General features: G+C 46.9%; 2 protein-coding genes across 4 annotated transcripts; one reads left to right on the top strand and one right to left on the bottom strand.

Annotated features, from left to right (window-relative positions):
- cxxc1b (CXXC finger protein 1b) lies at positions 1 to 21979 on the bottom strand. 2 transcript variants are annotated; one of them, XM_041273650.1, is made up of 15 exons: positions 21439 to 21979; positions 16698 to 16819; positions 15608 to 15708; positions 14581 to 14720; positions 13700 to 13855; positions 12637 to 12792; positions 11847 to 11954; positions 11163 to 11350; positions 10459 to 10666; positions 5124 to 5234; positions 3210 to 3259; positions 2278 to 2374; positions 1862 to 2014; positions 678 to 830; positions 1 to 367 (listed from the first exon to the last, which is right to left on the bottom strand). In XM_041273650.1, the coding sequence occupies exons 2-14, from the start codon at positions 16769 to 16771 to the stop codon at positions 684 to 686; spliced, it is 1689 nt and encodes a 562-aa protein (XP_041129584.1). In that variant the 5' UTR covers positions 16772 to 16819; positions 21439 to 21979; the 3' UTR covers positions 1 to 367; positions 678 to 683. The 2 variants fall into 2 exon arrangements, with proteins under 2 accessions (XP_041129584.1, XP_041129583.1); XM_041273649.1 differs by lacking the exon at positions 21439 to 21979 and adding an exon at positions 18407 to 18611.
- LOC121328692 (myoD family inhibitor domain-containing protein-like) lies at positions 20330 to 25116 on the top strand. 2 transcript variants are annotated; one of them, XM_041273652.1, is made up of 5 exons: positions 20330 to 20369; positions 22657 to 22771; positions 23103 to 23243; positions 23333 to 23578; positions 24372 to 25116. In XM_041273652.1, exons 2-5 carry the CDS (start codon positions 22669 to 22671, stop codon positions 24626 to 24628), a joined length of 747 nt encoding a protein of 248 aa, XP_041129586.1. In that variant the 5' UTR covers positions 20330 to 20369; positions 22657 to 22668; the 3' UTR covers positions 24629 to 25116. The 2 variants fall into 2 exon arrangements, with proteins under 2 accessions (XP_041129586.1, XP_041129585.1); XM_041273651.1 differs by lacking the exon at positions 20330 to 20369 and adding an exon at positions 20746 to 21015.
- The last annotated feature ends 1608 nt before the right edge of the window (positions 25117 to 26724 follow it).

Raw genomic sequence — 26724 nt, 5'->3', positions numbered from 1 at the left:
AAAGAAAGTAGCTCACAAAACAATTCTATAAAAATGTGACCCTATTTGCTCTTCCACAAGCTGAAACGTCACATTCAAAACACTGAGTGTGTAATTCAATACGTTAACAAGGAAACATTATTCAGCAGCTTTCACTGGACTCTATGAAGCTGAGCGAGTTAATTCTATATAGATTCTATACATTCGGAAGCCAGTAACACGGGAAGCGAGGTCACTAAACAAAAAAAAAAAAAAAAAAAAAAAAAAAGCACACACAATGTCACGATGTTGTACAAATCTGATTTCATTTGTGTCCTATGGTTAAAAGACGCCCCTCACACATCTGAGATTGGTATGGGACCAGAGTTCATCAACAGCTCCCAGCCACCTGCAAATTAAAAACACAGGGTGAAATACACTGATGAAGACACTAGAGCCCAAACGCTGGTCTGCTTGACTCAGTTTAGTTTCAGTAACACTGATGACGTGGGTCATGATGGATGGAGTGTGTGTCATAGCGAGATGGATAGGGCGTCCCTGTGTGTGTGTCCCTGTCTCTGTCTGTCCCTCTGTGGATGTAAGGGTGTCCCTGTGTTTGTGTGTATGTTAGGGGGTCCCTGTGTGTGTCTCAGTGTGTGTATGTTAGGGGGTCCCTGTGTGTGTGTGTGTGTTTGTTAGGGGGTCCCTGTGTCTCTCACCTGGTCTCAGCGCTCCTTGCTGGTTCTGAGGTCAGTGGTCAGCGGGTCGTGCTGGATGGTCTGGTGCAGCATCAAGGCCAGCAGTCCAGCACGGTTGGTCATGGCGGTCCTCACATTGCGCTCCTGCTCAAACAGCTCGTCCAGCTTGTACCACTGACAGGGGTGGAGACACAAAAACACACATGTGAAAGTATTCATTTAACCCTTAGCAGTCCGTTTATTCCGCGCTTGTCAGGCGTGTCGGGCCCAGTTTATTTTCACACAAGCTGTTTAAAATAATTCCCCCTCCCCCTGAATAAAACAGGTTTAAAAGGCACTGAATCGCAAAGGACGCTCAGTACTGCATCTCCAGCCAAGCCCCACCCCTTGTTTGCTGTATTTTTCACATACCTCTTTATAGACGTGCATACTGATAAATCCTCTGATCACTCGTTTTATCACCAAGCTCCTCAATAATGTTACTATAACATCTCAAAATGCAGATGTCTGTGATATTATTTTTGAGCAGAAACAGCTATCTCCTTTGTTATGTCCGTGTTACCGCTGTAGGAGATACGCCCATTTTTTTATTGTCCTTATTATCTCTAGTGCAGGGGGCTGTCTATATTGCTCAGACCTGGCAGGTGTTAAATACATCTGTTCCTTTAACCGAGGCTCGGTGGATCCAGTGGTTGGAGAAAGGGGTCTTGATACCAGGAGGTTCAAATCCCAGCTCAGCCACTGACTCCCTGTGTGTATGTGTGTGTGACCCCGAGTAAGTCACTTCACCTCAGACGAGACATAAAACAAACGAGGTCCTATTGGAAGTGACTCTGCAGCAGCAGCAGTTGTTGGTGATGCAGAGTTCACCCCCCCTAGACTCTGTGAGTCACTTTAGATAAAAGCATCTAATAAATGATTCAATAATAATGCGTTGATTTCAAAACTGGAAGACTAGCAAGCAAATACATGACAGCCTCATACGAGATACTATATTATATATATATATATAGATAGATAGATAGATAGATAGATAGATAGATAGATATTATGCATCGAAAAATGACTATTTTTCAGCTATTTTAAATGTGTCATCATGCATGAAGAAAGGGTTTTAAACAATTTCAGCACAGGGTTGGAACAATGACCAGGAGCAGATTATGGTTCTGTTCCGGCCCTGGACTGAACACAGGGCAGCTGCTCACCACTCTGACCCGCTCCAGGTCCACCTCCGCTCTCCGCAGTTTCTCCCAGCAGTAGTGTTTGTTACACTTGCGCTTCGCCACCCGGCAGAACTCTCCCGTGGGCTCGAAGACATCTCTCACCAGGGGGCATCCGCACACCTCGTCCGCAGGGACCTGGGGAGGGAGAGAGAGAGAGTGGGAGGGGAAGAGAGAGAGGGGAAGAGGGAGAGAGCAGGAGGGGAAGAGAGGGGTGAGGGGAGAGAGTGGAAGGGGAAGAGAGAGAAGGGAAGAGGGAAGTCAAGGGGTCTCCGCACAACTGAAGCAAGATAGCTCCTTAATCGCTGTGCAGAAACAGCCAGGCTCATCTGCCTCGGTGGTTCTAGAGCGTAGCACGGATTTTGTGCATCACAGCACCGGCAGCCTCCTCTCTGCCCTACCTTGGGATCTCTGGAGTGCTCTGGGCACAGCACCTGCAGTCTCTTGCAGTAAGTCTTGCTCTGGGGGTTGTAGACATCACAGAACAGGCGGGTGGCCCTGCCGAGAGAGGAGGGAGGAAGAGGAGACGTAAACCACAGTCTGAACACCTTATACAACAAATAGGAGATTTAACCCTTTGCAGTCCGTTTATTCAATTCAGCGCTTGTCTTATTTATTTATTTTCACACACGCTGTTTAAATTATTATTTTTTTTACCCAGAGTAGAACAGGTTTAAAAGGCACTAAATCGCAAAAGGACACTCAATACTGCATCTCCAGCCAAGCCCCACCCCTTGCTCGCTGTATTTTTCACATACCTCTTTATAGACGTGCATACTGATAAACCCTCTCCTGATCACTCGTTTCATCACCAAGCTCCCCAATAATGTGATCCAAGTCATTATTTTATTACTATAACATCTCAAAAAGCTCTGCAGATGTCTGTGATATTCTTTGAGCGCTGGATGCGGAAGCAGCTCTCTCCTTTGTCTGTGTCCGTGTTGTCTCTGTGGTGCAAGGGGCTATCTGTATTGCTCAGATACCCTTTTTTTTCGGCTTCTCTCGGCTGCTATCGGTCTCACTTGGCCATTGAAAGGTTTTCTTGGCTTTTTCCGGAGAAAAAATGACTAGAGACCTGCGCTTGACGTCTTTTTAATGATGGGGGACAGGGTCCGACATTGGACTGGAAAGGGAAAATTGTAATGTCGGACCTGGTCCCACACAGGACTGCAAAGGGTTAAAACGCACGAAAAAGAAATTCAATGGCAAACGTTTCCACTAGAAGTCTTTTTCACCCATTATATTTTTTTCCAGTACAGTAAAAAAAACTCAAAAGAAATGTGTTGTTCTTCAATATATATACTGTGTTCTGGACCCTCTCCTCCAGTCTTACCCCTCAATCCTGGTTGGGTACATGGATCCAAAAGAGGTCTGGCTCTCGTACTGTGGAGAGAAACAGAATCTGTAAGCAAATGGGACACAGGACTGTGAAATAATACAATTCTGGGTGTAAATCTCCCTCCCGACCTGTAAGGGCGCCAAGTAGCAGAAGGGAAGTCTTTGGACGGGCTGGCCTGACCGTTCATTCCCAGGGTCGGGAAGCCGGTCAGCCTGGAAGGAGGCGAGACTCCGGTGCAGGAGCGGATTGACCCGGAAGGTAAACGAGGTAGCAGCTGCAGGCAATACAGCCAGCTGCAATCGTTTACCAAGGGGTCATGCGTGATAGCATAAAGGGGCCGGAGAATCGTAAATCTTTCCCTTCGCTTGGTTTATATTGAGAGACTGGAAGGATCGTGAGAGACACAGAGGATCGTGTACTGAGAATATTCGTGAGTGCTTGCTTGTTTTTCTGTGTTGTTAGTAATTGTCTTGTTTGTGAATCACCAGACAGCTGAACATGATTCTGTCGCTTGTGGGCCAAAACAGCACTTCAACAGAGTCACAAAATAAACCTGTTATCACCCCCCACGAGCACCAACACACACACCCAGGACTGGTGACCGGGGTTAGTATGGTGGGGCGGGTAAGTGTTATTGTTTGGGACTGTAACCCCGTTGTTATAGCTCCATGTAGTACACATTGTTGTGCATTGCAGGGGCTTATTATTTGGGTCACCAGACCTGGATTAAATCAGAATCAGAAGCCACAAAGACCCACAAAAGCACTGCAGCTCTATAGAACAGCATCAAGGCTGGGAATCAGACTCCTGCTGCACAGCAGTGACACCCAGTCCAGGTTTTACTACCAGCTTGATCAGCCCCCAGCGTGTCTAGCCGACAAGCTCAGGCGTGTCTGATTGTAGTAAAACCTGGAATGTATGGAATCGCCATGCAATCTGCACCATAATTTCGTATTCGATTATCAACAATAAATCGATGAATTGAATTGTTTTTATTTTTCAAAATAAACAAAACCTTAGTTTTTGTTTTTATTTGTTTTTTTAAACAGATGATCTAGTAACTAAAAAAAAAGTGTAATTTGAGCTACGGTTGTTCATTACTGTTTCACATTGTAGTCCTTCGTGGTCCTGTGTTGAACCAGGTCCGACATTACAATTTTCCCTTTCCAGTCCGGTGTTGGACTCTGTCCCACATCATCAAAAAGACGTCAAGCGCAGGTCTAGTTGTTTTCTCTCCGGAAAAGGCGAGAAAATATATATTTTTCATAGTAAAGCAGGTTTAAAAGGCACTGAATCGCAAAAGGACACCCAGTACTGCATCTCCAGCCAAGCCCCACCCCTTGTTCGATGTATTTCTCACATAACCTCTTTATAGACGTGCATACTGATAAATCCTCTCCTGATCCCTCGTTTTATCAACAAACTCCTCAATAATGCGATCCAAGTCATTACTTTATAACATCTCAAAAAACTCTGCAGATATCTGTGATATTCTTTGAGCGCTGGATGTGGAAACAGCTCTCTCCTTTGTTTGTATCTGTGTTATCTCTGTGGTGCATCTGTATTACTCAGATACGCCCTTTTTTTCAGCTTCATTCGGCTCCTATCGGTCTTACTCGGCCATTGAAAGGTTTTCTCTGCTTTTTCTGGAGAAAAAACGACTAGAGACCTGTGCTTGACGTCTTTTTGATGATGTGGGACAGGGTCCGACACAGGACCGCGAAGGGTTAATAGTTTAAAAAAAAAAAAAAAGTGTTGCCTTAATTTTTTTATTTAAAAAAAATGCGTAATATAAGCTGGACGTGTGTATCCTAGCAACGCAAGCAGCTGCGCGCTCACGATCAAGCTTTCAATGCAAACCAACAACAGGAGACAATTCTGAGCACTAATCCGATGCACTCTGCTCACCTTGGCGTAGCACCTCTCCATGTGCCGCAGCGCCACCTTGGGGTTGATGGGGTGACTGCAGGACACGCAGAAGATCTGCAGGTCTGTGTCGTCGTTATCGCCCTCGTTCACCTGCAAGGGACGTAAACAAGTCAATCACTACACCACCCCCAGACAGACAGACGCACTCATGCTCAAGAGACACAAGCTCCTAAATAACTTGCTGGGCAAACACAGGGAGCCAGAGAGGCACGCTCGCACAGACACGCTCGCACAGAGACACACGCTCTCAAACACAGGGAGCCAGAGAGACACGCTCGCACAGAGACACACGCTCTCAAACACAGGGAGCCAGAGAGACACGCTCGCACAGAGACACACGCTCTCAAACACAGGGAGCCAGAGAGACACGCTCGCACAGAGACACGCTCGCACAGAGACACACGCTCTCAAACACAGGAAGCCAGAGAGACACGCTCGCACAGAGACACACGCTCTCAAACACAGGGAGCCAGAGAGACACGCTCGCACAGAGACACGCTCGCACAGAGACACACGCTCTCAAACACAGGGAGCCAGAGAGACACGCTCGCACAGAGACACACGCTCTCAAACACAGGGAGCCAGAGAGACACGCTCGCACAGAGACACACGCTCTCAAACACAGGGAGCCAGAGAGACACGCTCGCACAGAGACACACGCTCTCAAACACAGGGAGCCAGAGAGACACGCTCGCACAGAGACACACGCTCTCAAACACAGGGAGCCAGAGAGACACGCTCGCACAGAGACACGCTCGCACAGAGACACACGCTCTCAAACACAGGGAGCCAGAGAGACACGCTCGCACAGAGACACACGCTCTCAAACACAGGGAGCCAGAGAGACACGCTCGCACAGAGACACACGCTCTCAAACACAGGGAGCCAGAGAGACACGCTCGCACAGAGACACACGCTCTCAAACACAGGGAGCCAGAGAGACACGCTCTCAAACACAGGGAGCCAGAGAGACACGCTCGCACAGAGACACGCTCGCACAAACACAGGGAGCCAGAGAGACACGCTCGCACAGAGACACACGCTCTCAAACACAGGGAGCCAGAGAGACACGCTCGCACAGAGACACACGCTCTCAAACACAGGGAGCCAGAGAGACATGCTCGCACAGAGACACGCTCGCACAGAGACACGCTCTCTCAAACACAGGGAGCCAGAGAGACACGCTCGCACAGAGACACACGCTCTCAAACACAGGGAGCCAGGAGACAAGAGACACGCTCGCACAGAGACACACGCTCTCAAACACAGGGAGCCAGAGAGACACGCTCGCACAGAGACACACGCTCTCAAACACAGGGAGCCAGAGAGACACGCTCGCACAGAGACACACGCTCTCAAACACAGGGAGCCAGAGAGACACGCTCGCACAGAGACACACGCTCTCAAACACAGGGAGCCAGAGAGACACGCTCGCACAGAGACACACGCTCTCAAACACACAGAGAGACACGCACGCTCTCTCAAACACAGGGAGCCAGAGAGACACGCTCGCACAGAGACACACGCTCTCAAACACAGGGAGCCAGAGAGACACGCTCGCACAGAGACACACGCTCTCAAACACAGGGAGCCAGAGAGACACGCTCGCACAGAGACACACGCTCTCAAACACAGGGAGCCAGAGAGACACGCTCGCACAGAGACACACGCTCTCAAACACAGGGAGCCAGAGAGACACGCTCGCACAGAGACACACGCTCTCAAACACAGGGAGCCAGAGAGACACACTCTCTCAAACACAGGGAGCCAGAGAGACACGCTCGCACAAACACAGGGAGCCAGAGAGACACACGCTCTCAAACACAGGGAGCCAGAGAGACACGCTCGCACAGAGACACGCTCGCACAGAGACACACGCTCTCAAACACAGGGAGCCAGAGAGACACGCTCGCACAGAGACACACGCTCTCAAACACAGGGAGCCAGAGAGACACGCTCGCACAGAGACACGCTCGCACAGAGACACACGCTCTCAAACACAGGGAGCCAGAGAGACACGCTCGCACAGAGACACACGCTCTCAAACACAGGGAGCCAGAGAGACACGCTCGCACAGAGACACGCTCGCACAGAGACACACGCTCTCAAACACAGGGAGCCAGAGAGACACGCTCGCACAGAGACACACGCTCTCAAACACAGGGAGCCAGAGAGACACGCTCGCACAGAGACACACGCTCTCAAACACAGGGAGCCAGAGAGACACGCTCTCTCAAACACAGGGAGCCAGAGAGACACGCTCGCACAGAGACACGCTCGCACAGAGACACACGCTCTCAAACACAGGGAGCCAGAGAGACACGCTCGCACAGAGACACACGCTCTCAAACACAGGGAGCCAGAGAGACACGCTCGCACAGAGACACGCTCTCAAACACAGGGAGCCAGAGAGACACGCTCGCAGCCAGAGAGACACGCTCTCAAACACAGGGAGCCAGAGAGACACGCTCGCACAGAGACACACGCTCTCAAACACAGGGAGCCAGAGAGACACGCTCTCTCAAACACAGGGAGCCAGAGAGACACGCTCGCACAGAGACACACGCTCTCAAACACAGGGAGCCAGAGAGACACGCTCGCACAGAGACACGCTCGCACAGAGACACACGCTCTCAAACACAGGGAGCCAGAGAGACACGCTCGCACAGAGACACACGCTCTCAAACACAGGGAGCCAGAGAGACACGCTCTCTCAACGCTCTCAAACACAGGGAGCCAGAGAGACACGCTCGCACAGAGACACGCTCTCTCAAACACAGGGAGCCAGAGAGACACGCTCGCACAGAGACACACGCTCTCAAACACAGGGAGCCAGAGAGACACGCTCGCACAGAGACACACGCTCTCAAACACAGGGAGCCAGAGAGACACGCTCGCACAGAGACACGCTCGCACAGAGACACGCTCTCTCAAACACAGGGAGCCAGAGAGACACGCTCGCACAGAGACACACGCTCTCAAACACAGGGAGCCAGAGAGACACGCTCGCACAGAGACACACGCTCTCAAACACAGGGAGCCAGAGAGACACGCTCGCACAGAGACACACGCTCTCAAACACAGGGAGCCAGAGAGACACGCTCGCACAGAGACACACGCTCTCAAACACAGGGAGCCAGAGAGACACGCTCGCACAGAGACACACGCTCTCAAACACAGGGAGCCAGAGAGACACGCTCGCACAGAGACACACGCTCTCACAAACACAGGGAGCCAGAGAGACACGCTCGCACAGAGACACACGCTCTCAAACACAGGGAGCCAGAGAGACACGCTCGCACAGAGACACACGCTCTCAAACACAGGGAGCCAGAGAGACACGCTCGCACAGAGACACGCTCGCACAGAGACACGCTCTCAAACACAGGGAGCCAGAGAGACATGCTCGCACAGAGACACACGCTCTCAAACACAGGGAGCCAGAGAGACACGCTCGCACAGAGACACACGCTCTCAAACACAGGGAGCCAGAGAGACACGCTCGCACAGAGACACACGCTCGCTCAAACACAGGAAGCCAGAGAGACACGCTCGCACAGAGACACACGCTCTCAAACACAGGGAGCCAGAGAGACACGCTCTCTCAAACACAGGGAGCCAGAGAGACACGCTCGCACAGAGACACACGCTCTCAAACACAGGGAGCCAGAGAGACACGCTCGCACAGAGACACACGCTCTCAAACACAGGGAGCCAGAGAGACACACTCGCACAGGGACACACTCTCTCAAACACAGGGAGCCAGAGAGACACGCTCGCACAGAGACACGCTCGCACAGAGACACACACTCTCAAACACAGGGAGCCAGAGAGACACGCTCGCACAGAGACATGCTCGCACAGAGACACACGCTCTCAAACACAGGGAGCCAGAGAGACACGCTCGCACAGAGACACACGCTCTCAAAACACAGGGAGCCAGAGACACGCTCACACAGAGATACATGCTCTCAAACACAGGGAGCCAGAGAGACACGCTCGCACAGAGACACACGCTCTCAAACACAGGGAGCCAGAGAGACACGCTCTCTCAAACACAGGGAGCCAGATAGACACGCTCGCACAGAGACACGCTCGCACAGAGACACACGCTCTCAAACACAGGGAGCCAGAGAGACACGCTCGCACAGAGACACACGCTCTCAAACACAGGGAGCCAGAGAGACACGCTCGCACAGAGACACACGCTCTCAAACACAGGGAGCCAGAGAGGGAGCCAGAGGGACACGCTCGCACAGAGACACACGCTCTCAAACACAGGGAGCCAGAGAGACACGCTCGCACAGAGACACACGCTCTCAAACACAGGGAGCCAGAGAGACACGCTCGCACAGAGACACGCTCTCTCAAACACAGGGAGCCAGAGAGACACGCTCGCACAGAGACACACACTCTCAAACACAGGGAGCCAGAGAGACACGCTCGCACAGAGACACATGCTCGCACAGAGACACACGCTCTCAAACACAGGGAGCCAGAGAGACACGCTCGCACAGAGACACACGCTCTCAAAACACAGGGAGCCAGAGAGACACGCTCTCAAACACAGGGAGCCAGAGACACGCTCACACAGAGACACATGCTCTCAAACACAGGGAGCCAGAGAGACATGCTCTCACACACAGGGAGCCAGAGAGACACGCTCACACAGAGACACACGCTCTCAAACACATGGAGCCAGAGAGACACGCTCGCACAGAGACACACGCTCTCAAACACAGGGAGCCAGAGAGACACGCTCGCACAGAGACACACGCTCTCAAACACAGGGAGCCAGAGAACACACACGCCAGAGAGACAAACACAGGGAGCCAGGAGCCAGAGAGACACACAGAGACACACGCTCTCAGACACAGGGAGCCAGAGAGACACGCTCTCTCAAACACAGGGAGCCAGAGAGACACGCTCACACAGAGACACACGCTCTCAAACACATGGAGCCAGAGAGACGCTCGCACAGAGACACGCTCACACAGAGACACACGCTCTCAAACACAGGGAGCCAGAGAGACACGCTCGCACAGAGACACACGCTCTCAAACACAGGGAGCCAGAGAGACACGCTCGCACAGAGACACACGCTCTCAAACACAGGGAGCCAGAGAGACACGCTCGCACAGAGACACACGCTCTCAAACACAGGGAGCCAGAGAGACACGCTCGCACAGAGACACACGCTCTCAAACACAGGGAGCCAGAGAGACACGCTCGCACAGAGACACACGCTCTCAAACACAGGGAGCCAGAGAGAGACGCTTGCATAGAGACACACGCTCTCCCCCCCCAATCCCACCTCCTCGTCCTGCTGCACATGCTGCTGCTTGGCCTTCACCACCACGCTCTCCAGCTCGTGGAAGCGGCGCTCCATGTCCTGCAGACGCAGCCTGGCCTGCTGCTGCTCCCGGCGGATACGCTCCAGCAGCTTCTTCCCCTGCTCCTCCGCCACGCACGGGCTCTGCTGCCACTGCTGGATCCGCTGGGGCAGGATCTCGTAGATACGACTGAGGGGAGGGAGAGGTAGAGAGAGGGGTGAGAAGAGAGGGGGGGAGGGAGGGAGAGGAGCAAGGGAGGAGAGACTTCAACATTTGTCACACTCAGAAAAGCCACTGGGATGAAAAACAAATGACCTAGTTTATTAGATTAAAATGCACAGCAATGAAGAATAAAAAATAAACAGATAAACAGACTGAAGCTTTAAAATAGAAAAGCAGCAGCTCCTTAATCCAAAATAGAAAGAAAACGAGCGGTTGCCGTGGCATCAAAGACTATAAATACATCGGCTGTTTGTTTTCAAACACACTTTCCCTTCACAAAGGTGTGCTGAACACACAGCAATGCTGTGAAGCTGCCTCTCTCAGCTAAAACTATATAGATTAGATGAGCGAGTACATTAAGTCTGCAAACACAAACGCTGCCACTCTTCCTTCATTTCAAGATCCCAGTATCTGCTTTTAAAACAGGCAGGTTTCACTTAATTTTTAAACAGCTGGTTCGTACTTGGCAGCGAGCTTCATGCCGCAGTCCTCCGAGCAGTACTTGGAGTTGGGGCGTGCCAGCTCCACGCAGCCCGGCCCTAGGCACTGCTTCAGTGCTCCCGTCTCCTTCGACTCCCCCCGCTCGCTGTGCCGTGTCTTCTCCTTGTGCTTCTGCTTCTGCTTGTGACGACGGTACTTGCTCTCCTCCTTCTGAGAGAGAGAGACAGACATAGAGAGCGAGAGACAGCGATCGAGAGAGGGTGAGAGAAATAGTGAGCGACAGAGTGAGAGAGATAAGAGGCGGGGAGAGAGCGAGCGAGAGAGGGGGGGAGAGAGATAAGAGGCGGGGAGAGAGCGGGAAGGTGGGAGATAGAGGCTGTTACAAACACCAAAGGAGCAGGGATCGAAACGAGACTCCTGTTGCATAGCTGTTTGATCCATTCCTGGTTTCACTAGGAGTTTAATAGTAAGACACACCTGAGCTTGTTACCTAGACACACTGGGGCTAATCAAGCAGTAAAACCTGGACTGGGTGACACTGCTATGCAATGGGAGTCAAATGAAAAACAACAAAATGTAAAAGCTTATGATTCATAACTACAGGTCGGGTTTGTGCAGATCGCTGTTCTCCGTAGATTCTTCAGACCCGAGCAGCTGCTTCTCCCCTCGTTTCTCTCAACTGGTGAATCGGCCGTCTTCGTCTTACCTTCTTCTCTGACTTCTTCTCGCGTCTCTTGACGTGTTTGACCTTCACCGCTCGCTTGCGCAGCACAGGGTCCAGGAACGGACCATCGTCTTCATCGCTGAGCCAGGGCTGAGGACGAGACATGCCACAGGAGGGCGCCAGTGTGCTTCAAATACTGTACAACCACCACACATCCCACCCCTGAACCACACTCACCCACACACAGAACCATAGACAAACAACACAGACACACACACACAGTGTAAAGTGCTCCCTCTCTCTCACACACACAGTGCAGCAGTACCATGCTGTGGTCATCGTATCCCCCTCCCCCCATCTCATACAGAATGCAGCAGTACCATGTTGTGGTCTCTCTCGTCGCCATATCCCCCTCTCCCCTCCTGCAGTACCATGTTGTGGTCGTCGTGTCCCCCTCTCCCTCTCTCCCCTCCTGCAGTACCATGTTGTGGTCGTCGTGTCCCCCTCTCCCTCTCCCCCTCCTGCAGTACCATGTTGTGGTCGTCGTGTCCCCCTCTCCCTCTCTCCCCTCCTGCAGTACCATGTTGTGGTCGTCGTATCCCCCTCTCCCTCTCTCCCCTCCTGCAGTACCATGTTGTGGTCGTCGTGCCCCCCTCTCCCTCTCCCTCTCCTGCAGTACCATGTTGTGGTCGTCGTGTCCCTCTCTCCCCCTCTCCCTCTCCTGCAGTACCATGTTGTGGTCGTCGTGTCCCCCTCTCCCCCTCTCCCTCTCCTACAGTACCATGTTGTGGTCGTCGTGTCCCCCTCTCCCCCTCTCCCTCTCCTGCAGTACCATGTTGTGGTCGTCGTATCCTGCTGCCCTGTACTGCTGGTAGAGCTCCAGCTCTTGCTCATCGTACTCGTCAGACAGGTTGCAGTCCTTTGAGTGCATCGAGTCGTCCTGCTCCCTCCCGGACAGGAACTCCTCATCACGGACTCGCAGCATCTTCTACAAGAGACAGAGACAGAGACAGAGAGACAGAGAGAGACAGAGACAGAGAGAGAGAGAGAGAGAGAGAGAGAGAGAGAGAGAGAGAGAGAGAGACAGAGAGAGAGAGAGAGACAGAGAGAGAGAGAGAGAGAGAGAGACAGAGACAGAGAGAGAGACAGAGAGAGAGCGAGAGAGACAGAGAGAGAGACAGAGAGAGAGAGAGAGAGAGAGAGAGAGAGAGAGAGACAGAGACAGAGACAGACAGAGAGAGAGAGAGGCAGCTGGGGTCACACACTGCAGCAGGGACGGGAACAAGCCTCCCCCGTACAGCAGTCTCACTGACTGACACTTGTTATTTTATTTCTTATTTGTACACCGATGTTACACTGTGCATTTACTATATAACAGGGTTTTTGTAATTTTTTTTTTTTTTTTTTTTTTTTTAATATGCTTTACCAGACCTCTCTGTGTTTTACAATGCTTCCCTGTGCTTTACAATGCTTCCCTATGCTTTACCACACCTCTCTGTACTTTACAATGCTTCCCTGTGCTTTACCACACCTCTCTGTACTTTACAATGCTTCCCTATGCTTTACCAGATCTCTCTGTGCTTTACAATGCTTCCCTGTGCTTTACAATGCTTCCCTATGCTTTACCACATCTCTCTGTACTTTACAATGCTTCCCTGTGCTTTACCACACCTCTCTGTACTTTACAATGCTTCCCTATGCTTTACCAGACCTCTCTGTGCTTTACAATGCTTCCCTGTGCTTTACAATGCTTCCCTGTGCTTTACCACACCTCTCTGTACTTTACAAAGCTTACCTAATTTTAAAACAATAGTTTTAATCCTAACTTCTTTTTCTAGCAGCATTTGCACTGACTGTGAATTATTATTATAATTATTATTATTACTATTACTCACTCTGGCCCGGACCTCGCACTGCCTGAACCGGCACTTCTGTCGGATCTTGTTGGGTCCCCCGAATTTCTTCATGTCCTTGCAGAAGTCACACTGAGCGCAGTCCTCCGTGCGTTTGCAAGGGTCACACTCCCCACACATACGAGCAGAACGCTTAATCTGAGCAGCAAACCAGCAGAGAGCCCGACAATTACAATACAAGACAATTACAACACAATACACTACACTACAACACAATTACAACATGATACACTGCAACACAAACCCAGGTCACCGACTCCGTGCGTGCGTGCATGCGTGTGTGTGTGTGTGCGTGACCCTTGAGCAAGTCACTTCACCTCCTTGTGCTCCATCCTTCAGATAAGACAAAACAAGGTCCTATTGGAAGTGACTCTACAGCAGCAGCAGCAGTTGATGATGCACAGTTCACTCCCCCTAGCCTCTGCGGGTCTGAATGAGTCATTAATAATAACAATATTGCACGGTATGCATATAATCCTTTGGATGAGATGTAGTTAACATGTGCAGCATAAAAACTTTTTTTTTTTTTTTTTTTTTTTTTTTATGTATTGGAGTTTTTTTTTTTTAAATCCCTTTTACTCTCAAAGAATAAATTCTTCCAAGACGAGAAAAAAAAAACCAACTGGACAAAAACAAAGCAGGTATCTGATTCAAGGCAGCTGGGAAACGAGACTTCCGCTGGACAGCAGTGTGATGCAGTCCTGGTTTCACGAGGAGTTTAATAATCAGACTCCCGCTGCACAACAGTGTGATCCATTCCTGGTTTCAACCTGGACTGGGTGACACTGCTGTGCAATAGGAGTCCGATTCCCCTCCCTGCCTGCCTGCCTGCGTTTCACTTGCTCCCCTCTTACTGAACCCACCCGGGATCCTCGTCTCCGGTCCATCTTGAACTCTGGCGTCTCCCTCTGCTTCCTCTCCTCCTTCTCACTCCTCTCCTGCTCCGTCTCTTTCTCACGAGATTTCTTCGGGCGGTACTTAATCTCCAGCAGGGCATTCTGACCTGGAGAGAGAGAGAGAGAAGAGGGGAGAGAGGGAGAGATGATTATTTGTTTAAATTCAAAATCTGGCAGAACCAAGAATCACAACGTAATTCTCATTTCAGCAAAACAACACTTCTGTAATTGTGATGGTAATTATAAATTGATCTACTCTGCTCTGGACTCCCCTGCACTCAGCAATGCAATGCTAATTAACCACTGTAGATACAAATAGTTTTAACCATTAGCAGACAATTACAATTTTCCATTTCCAGTCATCAAAAAGACATCAGGCACAGGTCTATAGTCGTTTTTGCTCCGGAAAAAAGCAAGAAAACATTTCAATGGCCGAAAAAGAAAAAGGGGAATATCTCAGCAATACAGAGCCCCCTGCACCACAGAGATAACATGGACAGGAGAGAGCTGCTTCTGCATCCAGCGCTCAAAGAATATCACAGACATCTGCAGAGCTTTTTGAGATGTTACAGTAATAAAATAACGACTTGGATCACATTATTGAGAAGTTTGATGATAAAACGAGTGATCAGGAGAGGATTTATCAGTATGCACGTCTATAAAGAGGTATGTGAAAAATACAGAGAACAAGGGGTGGGGCTTGGCTGGAGATGCAGTACTGAGTGTCCTTTTGCGATTCAGTGCCTTTTAAACCTGTTTTACTCAGAAAAACATTTTAAACAGCGCATGTGAAAATAAACTGGACCCGACGTGCCTGACAAGCACTGAATAAATGGACCGCAGAGGGTTAATCCTGGTACTTCTTAACCTCTCTTTCCAGCAGCTCTTGCGCTGACCGTGAACTAGATTTTAAATCCCGTGTTTTTGCCCTGTAACCTTGTACTGCCCCTGCAACAGCTGGATGAAGACGTCTGTCAAACAAAGCAATGATTACCTCTACACTCCTCACAGTACCACTCCCTGATAGACTTGGCCATCTTCTCTGTGACGTTGATGCAGTAACCATGAAACCATTCGTTGCAGTTATCACAGCCACTGTAACAACAACAAAACACATATATACACACATGAGCATTAGAATAGTTTCATCCCAACCAGTTCTCTAGGTGTGCAAGCACAACTTTATTATTATTTTTTTATTATTTTTTCCCAGTTTGGCATATCTAATTCTTTTTAAGCTCGGCTCACCACTGCCACCCCCCACGCTGACTCGGGAGCGGCAAAGACGAACCCACACTGTCCTCCGAATCCGTCAGCCGCCCACTTCTTTCCAAACTGCAGACTTGCTGTGCAGCCACCTCAGAGCTACAGCATCGGAGGACTACGCAGCTTACAGGCAAGCCTGCAGGCGCCTGGCCGGACCACAGGGGGCACTGGTGCGCCAAGGAGACCCTGGCAGACCTAAACCCTCCCCTCACCCCCCAGGCGGCGCTCTGCCAACTTTGCGCCACCCCCCTTGGAGCTCCCGTCCACAGTCGGCAGTGGAATAGCCTGGATTCGAACCAGCGACATCCTGCACTCCACGCGGACATGCCTTTCCTGGATGTGCCACTCAGGAAACCCCCTCACTGCTCATTATTTATACTTGCCACAATCTTACTGGATATTGACACAGGGCCAATCTTTCATAAATGATACTCTGCTAATCGCTACATAAGAACCAGACCAAAAATACTTTATACATTTATTTGACAGTTCGAACAATGTGTTTTTCTTTTTTGCTCAAATAACGCGCCCCCATTTCTCTCTCCAATTTAGTGCGTGCGATAATGTTCTTGTAACTCTGTGCCATAAACATTCAGAGACTCTCCGTTCAGAGACTCCCTGACCTAACACACAGCTATTCTGATAGGATTCAGAGACTCTCCGTTCAGAGACTCCCTGACCTGAGGCACAGCTATTCTGATAGGATTAGACTCACTGTTCAGACACTCCCTGACCTGAGGCACAGCTATTCTGATAGGATTAGACTCACTGTTCAGACACTCCCTGACCTGAGGCACAGCTATTCTGATAGGACTCACATCATGAAGCAGTTGATGTCAGGTTTACGGCAGATGCAGTAGACTGGAGCGTGCTCTCCATTCTCAACCTCCATCCCGCTCTCCAGCCCCGTCGCCTGGTCCAAGTCAGACACTTCGCTGTCCTGAGAGAGGGAACAAAACATTGCAATAGTATTCAACTCCGTACAGCACTTTGGGACTCTTTGGTCCAGCGGTTCGAGAAAGGTGTCTTGATACCAGGAGGTTCAAATCCGGGATCAGCCACTGACTCCCTGTGTGTGTGTGTGTGTGCGTGTGCGTGTGTGCGACCCTGAGCAAGTCACTTCACCTCCTTGTGCTCCGTCCTTCGGAAGAGACGTAAAACAAACGAGGTCCTATTGGAAGTGACTCTGCAGCAGCAGCAGTTGTTGATGATGCAGAGTTCACCCCCCTAGTCTCTGGAAATCTCTTTGGATAAAAGCATCCACTAAACAACAAGATACCTACAGAACAGTTTAAAAGCAGGGACGAAAATAAAACCCCAGTAGTTTGACATACGCGATTTTATTCGTTAATTCAATAGTATTAACTAAATACAAAAAAAATATGCATAGAAAAAAATAGTTACATAACAACTATTTATTAACAATACAGTAACTGCTCACTTCACCCTCCTGTTAGGGTTCAGGTCTATTTGACCCGGCTCTAGTTTCCAATCAGCTTAAATGCGATTTTTCTTTTCATTTTCTGTATAATATTTTAGGACTTTTCCTTAGTCAGGGTCATGAACTTCTACACAGAAAACAACCTCTGAGATGCTTATTTTTTTTAGAACAGGTCATGTGTGCAAATAAGATGTTCGGGACACTGTGACCTGTGGTGTTTATTTGTAGATTTGTGTGCCGGAATAAAACAAAACTTATTCAATTTGTTATTTTATTATTATTATATTTGTATTATTATCTCTGGAAATGGCTGCACCTGTCTGGAGATATTTATAAAACAAAAAAAAAAACAAATATATATATATATATATATATATATATATATATATATATATATATATATATATATATATATATATATATATATATATCTACAAGGCAGAGCCTAGTCTTCTCTGTCAGTATTGCAACAGCGTCTCACTGGTAAAGACACTCCAAAATGAGGAGCTCCCAGGCTGGCAGTCAGAGAAGTTTTATCACAGCTCCTGGACTAAAAGAGCAGAAAAGAGTAAAACCCTTGCAAATAAAAACAGTTAATCAATTAAAGGCTGTTTTAAATTAGTTTGAAATTGTATCGGGTCAATATGACTCAAAACATAACAGATGCACCTAAATTGTGAACATAGTAGGAGGGTAAATAATAAGACACACCTGAGCTAAACAAATTCGGTAAACGTTATTATTATTATTATTATTATTATTATTAATCTGTAGGTATTTTATAAACTAAATGAAACGGAATACACGTTTGTAAACAAAGCCTTTGTAATCACCGGTATATTTTAATACCGTCTTTGAGATTTCGAACCGATCAAAGGTTTTTAAAAACAAAAGTAATACAGTTACAATAAAAGTAAGCTCGTTTTGAGTCGGCAACTGAACAGAAATCGGGAAAGCGGCACATATTTATATTTTTTCGGTAAATAATTTAAACTCGTCAACATTCAAATGATGAATATAAACTGAACACACATCTATATATAAACAGGACTGCGTTAACCGGCACGATGGGGATGGTCGACTTACCATTTTGAAAGTGCAAAACGCTTACCCCGAGCTGAGATAAAAACAATAAGAAATATTTTAAATATATGTATTTATATATCTCTCGAGCTGCTAAAAACAATTCGCTTACGACTCGACAACCAAAAACAAGACGGAGATACCAAGTGACGTTTGTTTCCGTTTTCCGCAACAAAATCGCGGCCCAAAAAACCTCCCATATATATATATATTTATTATTATTATTATTATTATTATTATTTATGATTCTTAATTCCGAAGTCTGTTTTTATTTATTTTTTGGCTTAAAAACAGAAAAAAAACAGTTTTTTTTGTTTGTGTTGTTTCTTTTTTTTTTTTTTTTTTTTTTTTTTTTTTTTTTTTTTTTGGCGGATCCGTTTTTTTTTTTTTTTGTGTATGTGAATGGATTTCCCTAGAGCGCACCCTGGTGTCCTGGAGTGTAAATTGCACTACATTGATCTGCTTATTATTGATTATTATTATTAATTGTATTTATTTATTGACAGTTGTTACAACATATCCCATTGCAAAATATCCGATTGCAGAATATCACAATTTTGAGAACACGTGTGGAGCAGTTCGGTGCAGGTACAAGATGACGCAATTACTGGTACAACTGCGTCAGAAATATTATTATAGGTCAATAATACAATAGCTGAAAATGCTACTGCTTATTACCTTTCAGTTCAGGTTAACGTCGGATGTAGTAGCCACTATAGGCCGCAAGAGGGCGCGAAATTTGTTGAAATAATAGTCGCAGTTTAATCGTGGCAGAGTTAGAGATAGGGATAAGAGTTAGGGTTAGGGTTATGAGTCAGCGCTTTCTTTATCTAATCACTGAGCTTCTCAAACCCACTGCCTTCCACACTGCAGCCCAGCACTTTCTTTATCTAATCACTGAGCTTCTCAAACCCACTGCCTTCCACACTGCAGCCCAGTGCTTTCTTTATCTAACCACTGAGCTCCTCAAACCCACTGCCTTCCACACTGCAGCCCAGCGCTTTCTTTATCTAACCACTGAGCTCCTCAAACCCACTGCCTTCCACACTGCAGCCCAGCGCTTTCTTTATCTAACCACTGAGCTCCTCAAACCCACTGCCTTCCACACTGCAGCCCAGCGCTTTCTTTATCTAACCACTGAGCTCCTCAAACCCACTGCCTTCCACACTGCAGCCCAGCGCTTTCTTTATCTAACCACTGAGCTCCTCAAACCCACTGCCTTCCACACTGCAGCCCAGCGCTTTCTTTATCTAACCACTGAGCTCCTCAAACCCACTGCCTTCCACACTGCAGCCCAGCGCTTTCTTTATCTAACCACTGAGCTCCTCAAACCCACTGCCTTCCACACTGCAGCCCAGCGCTTTCTTTATCTAACCACTGAGCTCCTCAAACCCACTGCCTTCCACACTGCAGCCCAGCGCTTTCTTTATCTAACCACTGAGCTCCTCAAACCCACTGCCTTCCACACTGCAGCCCAGCGCTTTCTTTATCTAACCACTGAGCTAAGAGAGAGAGAGAGAGAGAGAGGTAGAGAGTTAGAGAGAGAGGGGGGAGAGGGAGAGGCAGAGCAGGAGAGAGAGAAAGATAGAGAACGAGTGAGAGAGGGGGAGCGAGAGGGAGAGGGAGAGAGAGGAGGAGCGAGAAGAGGAGGAGAGGGAGAGGGACAGCTCATGATATTTATATTTTCGTCAACCAAATGAGTGGCTAAATCGAAAAACTGCGTTCGCCTACAAGCTCCTGTCAAGTTACCAAACCAAGACTTCAAAACTCTTTACAGAAGAAAGGACTTTAAAAACAAATATTAATAGCATATTCATTGAGTCATTAATTCAATTATTATTATTATTATTATTATTATTATTATTATTATTATATTATTATTTTAATAAAACTGTGGTACAGCCATAATAGAAGTTTCCAGACTTGGTATTGACTCGAAGGTCTAAGACTCTTTAACAACGAGCAGGTAAATATTTATTATCGATTGAATAATAATAATATATATTTTGCATATAATCTTTCTATCAAAGATCTCCAGGTCTAAGACTGCCGTTAACAACTGGCAGCCCAGGATATTTTTTAATTATTATTATATATATATATATATATATATATATATATATATATATATATATATATTATATATATATATATATATCATATAAAATATATAACAGTTTGTATAGTGCATAATTCATATTAATATGACATATCTTGTGTTTTGGATTTTGCGTCACATATCTTGTATTATAGTCTGTAAAAAATAACACAGTATTTACATTAACTGTATATCTGCTCACCAAAGAACGTGTGACGCGTTTAATGTGTAAATGGCGCGTGTGCTTAGTAATATAGAAACGTTCTATTCTTAAAAGCATGTTTACACGTCATCAAGTGTAACGCTGCGATGGAGCGCTCAATAATTGCTAAACTTTCTGTGTTCAGTCCGAGGCGTGTTTGCGAAGTGTTTTAAACACCAGCCCGGCTATAAACGCGTACAAAAGAGTTACACAAATCCGAAACACGCCTCAGGGAGTTTAAAAGCTAAACACATTTCGAATTATAAACGCAGTGACGTGTTTGCGAAATATTACAGGCAAGTGTTTTGAAAGGTAAGCACTCTGTCTTATTGTGTAACTTTAATTAAAAAAAATAAATAATTGCCCTATATTTCCGCTACATTGATCTGCGTGTTTTTAAAGTGTATTTGTAGATTAATTCTAGTGTATATTTCCGTTTTATTTTATAGTGCATTAATATTGGACAATTTTTATAGCAATTATATAATATAATATTTATCATATATAAACAGTGTCTTGCATACGTTATTTATTTAGTTATTATTATTAATTATGTTATTAATCTTGTTTCAAACCCACACAGCTTCTCCAGTCACAACGCGTCGCTTCTTCGGGGTCCTTTTGTTTTCTAAACCCTTTTATATAATTTCTGAGGGATTGTTGATCACAAATGTTGACAATGCAGCCTAAAAAATGCAGCATTATTAAAATACTCTATTCCAGTGTTCTGCATACCGCTTAATATTCTTCAAAATCTCAATACTGCCCGGCAACTTTCTCATCGAAGACTTTTCAGATAACTTAGAGGACTGTGCTTGGGTCTGTATAGTGTGGTCCAGTAAAGAAACGGGCTTGTAACCATCGGTTCACGGTTCAAATCTCGCTGTGTGTGACTATAAACAAAATTAATTTATTTTCAGGTCGTTTCGGGCAAAAGCCCTCCAGCTGTTTAAAAGGCAGAGTAAACTTGCTGCTGTTCAAAGATTGTAATGACACAAACATTCAGCGGATGGCGTCACGATTATTAGACTAGAAGGTGCGTTCCCAGAGGTTCCAGTGCTCCCAGTCTGAAGATAAACTCGCTTCCTTTTGTTTTGCGAGCAACACGTGTTCCCCGGCACGGACTGATCACCCAGACTGGGTGTCTTCAGCAGTATGATCAGCGGCGGGCTGCTGGGAATGCAGCGGTGTTCATGCGAACGCTTCTTAACCGGTCTGCTAAACGCATTAAGCTCTCGGGAGCTTCTGAGACACATTTATAAGCAGTCGCTGGTATATATATTTTTAGCGAGCTCATTCGAGTCATATGCCTGACACATGCCGCTCCTGTTCGGCTGTGCGCAGGTCTGTTCTTCTCGGGACTGTACGATAACAAAAAAAAGTTATCAGGTTGACTTCTGATGGTCGCATTTTTTATTCAATTAAATCAAAGAATACGTTGAAATCCATTATTATATGTACATACGATGTGTATACAGATATTATCTTTGTTTTTATGTGTTAAATGGCCGTGGTTAAGCCTCTGTCGGTCATTTTTAACGTTTTTACGTTTTCCTGGTGTTTATGACGTCACCGTCGCGTTTACGGGAACGTCACATTGAGAACTCGCTCGAATTCCAATTATTTTAACAATCAACACACAGCTTAGTTGTTCATGATTTTAAAACAACACCAAATCAAATATGAAATTGAATTCCTTTTTTTTATCTGAAAATAACTAAAACCCAGAGGGGCTTACAGTACATAAAGAATTACAGTACAATTAAGAGCAATAAGCAAAATACAATGACGTCATTGGTCCACCCCCTCTATATAGAATGAACTCACTCAGCTTCATAGAGTCCAAGGAAAGCTGCTGATATATATATAACAAGACTGGTGATCATTGGTACAGAGGGAGAGAATGAAGTTAAAATCTTATGCCTCCAAATTTGGGGTCCCGTTGTCTGACAGATCGGAACCCAGATGTCTGAGTGTGTGGCAGGCATCATGGACTCAGGGAAGGCTGGGGATACAGAGGCCGCCGGCCCGAGCGAAGTCGACACTGACAGTGGGCCATCACACTCAGGTGAGGATTTGTAAATGAAAATGGAATTTAAAAAAAAGGCTCGTGGGTCCAGTGGTAAGAGAGAAAGGGGTCTCGATACCAGGAGGTTCAAATCCCAGCTCAGCTACTGACTCCCTGTGTGTGTGTGTGTGTGTGTGTGTGTGTCCCTGAGCAAGTCACTTCAACTCCTTGTGCTCCGTCCTTCGGACGAGATGTAAAACAAACGAGGTCCTATTGGAAGTGACTCTGCAGCAGCAGCAGTTGTTGATGATGCAGAGTTCGCCCCCCTGGTCTCTGTTATCGTTCTGTAATCCTGACTGTACAATCTAAAGCTGCGTCTTTCCACTCCTAGAGGCGGAACCCCACAGACAAAATGGCCACCCGTCAATCAGCGAGCATTCACTAGCGGGAAACAAGCTCTCCGCCAATGAGAACAAGCGACTCCTCCCCTCCCCCAGCCGCGACGCAAGACCCGCCCACAAAACTGAACAAGGTGAGCAGGAGACGGGTGGCTCCCGTTGCCAGGCAACCGGGAAGCACTTCCTTCCCTTACCTTTTCATATTTCGCTTTTATCCAAACAGACGCCGCCCTACCTCAGCCTGAATCCCCGCCCCCTCATGCAAATGGTCAGACCCATGCAGGGGGCGTGTCGAATGGAGCCCCGCCCATCTGCACGCCCCCTCAGCTTCGAGCCGGCCCCCTGGTTCCCGTCAGAAGCCTCCAAAAGCATCACCATGGCAACGGGAAGCGTCTGACTACCTCCAGCTACAGAAGCCAGCGTAGCATCAAATCCACCGCCTCTGAGATACAGCAAGCAGCCGGAGAGGGTGAGTCAAGATATCACCACTAGGAGGCTCCCCGAGGGTCTCCCCTGGTAAAGGCACGGCCGCTTGGTGTGCAGGGGGGAGTCACACAGTCAGGGGAGCGCAGGGGTCCCCGGGGGTCTCCCCTGGTAAAGGCACGGCCGCGTGGCGTGCAGCGGGAGTCACACAGTCAGGGGAGCGCAGGGGTCCCTGGGGGTCTCCTGCTGCGGCAGAGGTAGCCAGCTCAAACTCCAGGCTCCTGATCATTTCAATAATAATAATAATAATAATAATAATAATAATAATAATAATATACTTCATTGAGGGGAGTTCTGAACCCCAGGACTGAGTGCAGCAGCAGCAGCAGGGCTACTGTAAGTTTCTAACCCTGCTCCTAATCATTTCAATATTAATAATAATAATAGACTTCATTGACAGGAGTTTACCAGACCTCTCTGTGCTTTACAATGCTTCCCTATGCTTTACCAGACCTCTCTGTACTTTACAATTCTTCTCTATGCTTTACCAGACCTCTCTGTGCTTTACAATTCTTCCCTATGCTTTACCAGACCTCTCTGTGCTTTACAATTCTTCCCTATGCTTTACCAGACCTCTCTGTGCTTTACAATGCTTCCCTATACTTTACAATGCTTCCCTATGCTTTACCAGTCCTCTCTGTGCTTTACAATGCTTCCCTATGTTTTACCAGACCCCTCTGTGCTTTACAATACTTCCCTATGCTTTGCTATTCTTTTGCAAGGGTTCAGTACATGGCACTAAAAGGTATTTTTCCTCTGCTCTCTGTCTCCCCCTACAGACCACTGCATACACTGCATCCTGGCCTGCCTGTTCTGCGAGTTCTTGTCTCTCTGCTCCCTATTGGTGGAATGCGTGGCGTGTGGGCCGGGCTGCGGGGAGGCCTGCCGCTGTGGGGGCGGGGCCGAGGCCTGCTGCTGGGGCGGGGAGGAGAGCTGCGCAGCCGGCATGGACTGTGGGCTGCTGGAGGACTGCTGTGAGTCCTCCGACTGTCTGGAGATCTGCTTCGAATGCTGTTCCATTTGCTTCCCAGCCTAGGAAAAGGACTGGCTTTCCTTTCTCCCATCTTACTTCTCAGTTCCGACTTCCCTCTGAGGGTCCAGCGCTTCTAACTGTGCCGTTTATCTATTGCTAAGAACAGATACATCTGAATTGTAGACATCTGTAGAAAATCAAGTAAAGAGAAAGCAAGGGAAAGGGAGGCTCTTCTACTCTCTGAACAGCCTCCCTCTGCTCTGTGCTGGGGAGCAGAGAGAGAGAGAGAGAAAGGCAGGCTCTTCTACTCTCTAATCAGCCTCCCTCTGCTCTGTGCTGAGCAGTGAGAGAGAGGGAAAGAGAGGCTGTGTATATAACACAGTGTTTGAAACTTGTTAAGAAATATATATGGTTTTGCTGCTGCTGTCACAGCTGGATAGTCATCTACATCTGCTGTCACAGCCAATGCTGTATTGTGAGTGAGGATGCTGTTTGTGTTACGGTTTGCTGTAAATATGTTTTGAAATTCTGAAATAACAAAATAAAGAGACTCAAAGAATCAAATCTAATGACTGTTTGTGATGTTTGCTGTATGATTTTGACACATACACACAATATATATATATATATATATATATATATATATATATATATATATATATATATATATATATATATAGTGGCTTGCAAAAGTATTCAGACCCCTGACCAATTCTCTCATATTACTGAATTACAAATGGTACATTGAAATTTCGTTCTGTTCTATATTTTATTTTAAAACACTTAAACTCAAAATCAATTATTGTAAGGTGACATTGGTTTTATGTTGGGAAATATTTTTAAGAAAAATAAAAAACTGAAATATCTTGCTTGCATAAGTATTCAACCCCCACACATTAATATTTGGTAGAGCCACCTTTCGCTGCAATAACAGTTTTAAGTCTTTTGGGGTAAGTATGTACCAGCTTTGCACACAGTGTCGGAGTGATTTTGGCCCATTCTTCTTGGCAGATTTGCTCCAGGTTGTTCAGGTTGGTTGGAACGACGCTTGTGGACCGCAATTTTCAAATAGTGCCACAGATTCTCAATGGGATTGAGATCAGGACTTTGACTGGGCCACTGTAGGACATTCACCTTTTTTTCTTGAGCCACTCCAATGTTGCTTTGGCCTTGTGCTTGGGATCATTGTCCTGCTGAAAGGTGAATTTCCTCCCAAGCTTCAATTTTTTAAGCGGACTGAACGGACTTAAAGACGAAGAAAGTACACAGAAAGAGTACATGGAACTGCAAATGCAAGTCAAAAAGGAAGTTAGAAAGGCCAAGAGAGAAATAGAAATGAACATTGCTAAGGGAGCTAAAACCAATTCCAAAATGTTTTTCCAATATTACAACAGCAAGAGAACATTCAAAGAGGAGATTAAATGTTTAAGAGATACAAATGGCAAAATCGTAGAGGAAGAAAAAAAAAATAGCAAATATGTTAAATGATTACTTTTCACAAGTTTTTACAAAGGAAGATACTGACAACATGCCCCACATGTCATCCAGTTCCTATCCAGTTTTAAATAACTTTAGCATAACTGAGGCAGAAGTGTTAAAGGGACTAGGAGCTCTTAAAATAAACAAATCCCCTGGGCCGGATGAGATCCTCCCAGTAGTACTCAAAGAAATGAAAGAAGTTATTTACAAACCGCTAACCAAGATCATGCAGCAGTCTCTTGACACAGGGGTTGTACCGACAGACTGGAAAATTGCAAACGTAATACCGATCCACAAAAAGGGAAACAAAACTGAACCAGGTAACTACAGACCAGTAAGCCTGACTTCTATTATATGCAAACTTATGGAAACTATAATAAGATCCAAAATGGAAAATTACCTATATGGTAACAGAGTACTGGGAGACAGTCAACATGGTTTTAGGAAAGGGAGATCGTGCCTAACTAACTTGCTTGATTTTTTTGAGGATGCAACATCCATAATGGATAATTGCAAAGCATATGACATGGTTTATTTAGATTTCCAGAAAGCTTTTGACAAAGTCCCGCACAAAAAGATTAATTCTCAAACTGAACGCAGTTGGGATTCAAGGAAACACATGTACATGGATTAGGGAGTGGTTAATTACAAATGTAGAAAACAGAAAGTACTGATTAGAG

This window comes from Polyodon spathula, chromosome 16 (genome assembly GCF_017654505.1).
Source record: "Polyodon spathula isolate WHYD16114869_AA chromosome 16, ASM1765450v1, whole genome shotgun sequence".
Taxonomy (NCBI): Eukaryota; Metazoa; Chordata; class Actinopteri; order Acipenseriformes; family Polyodontidae; genus Polyodon; species Polyodon spathula.
Note: the sequence above shows the minus strand (reverse complement) of the source record. Positions and strands in the feature narration are given on the sequence as shown.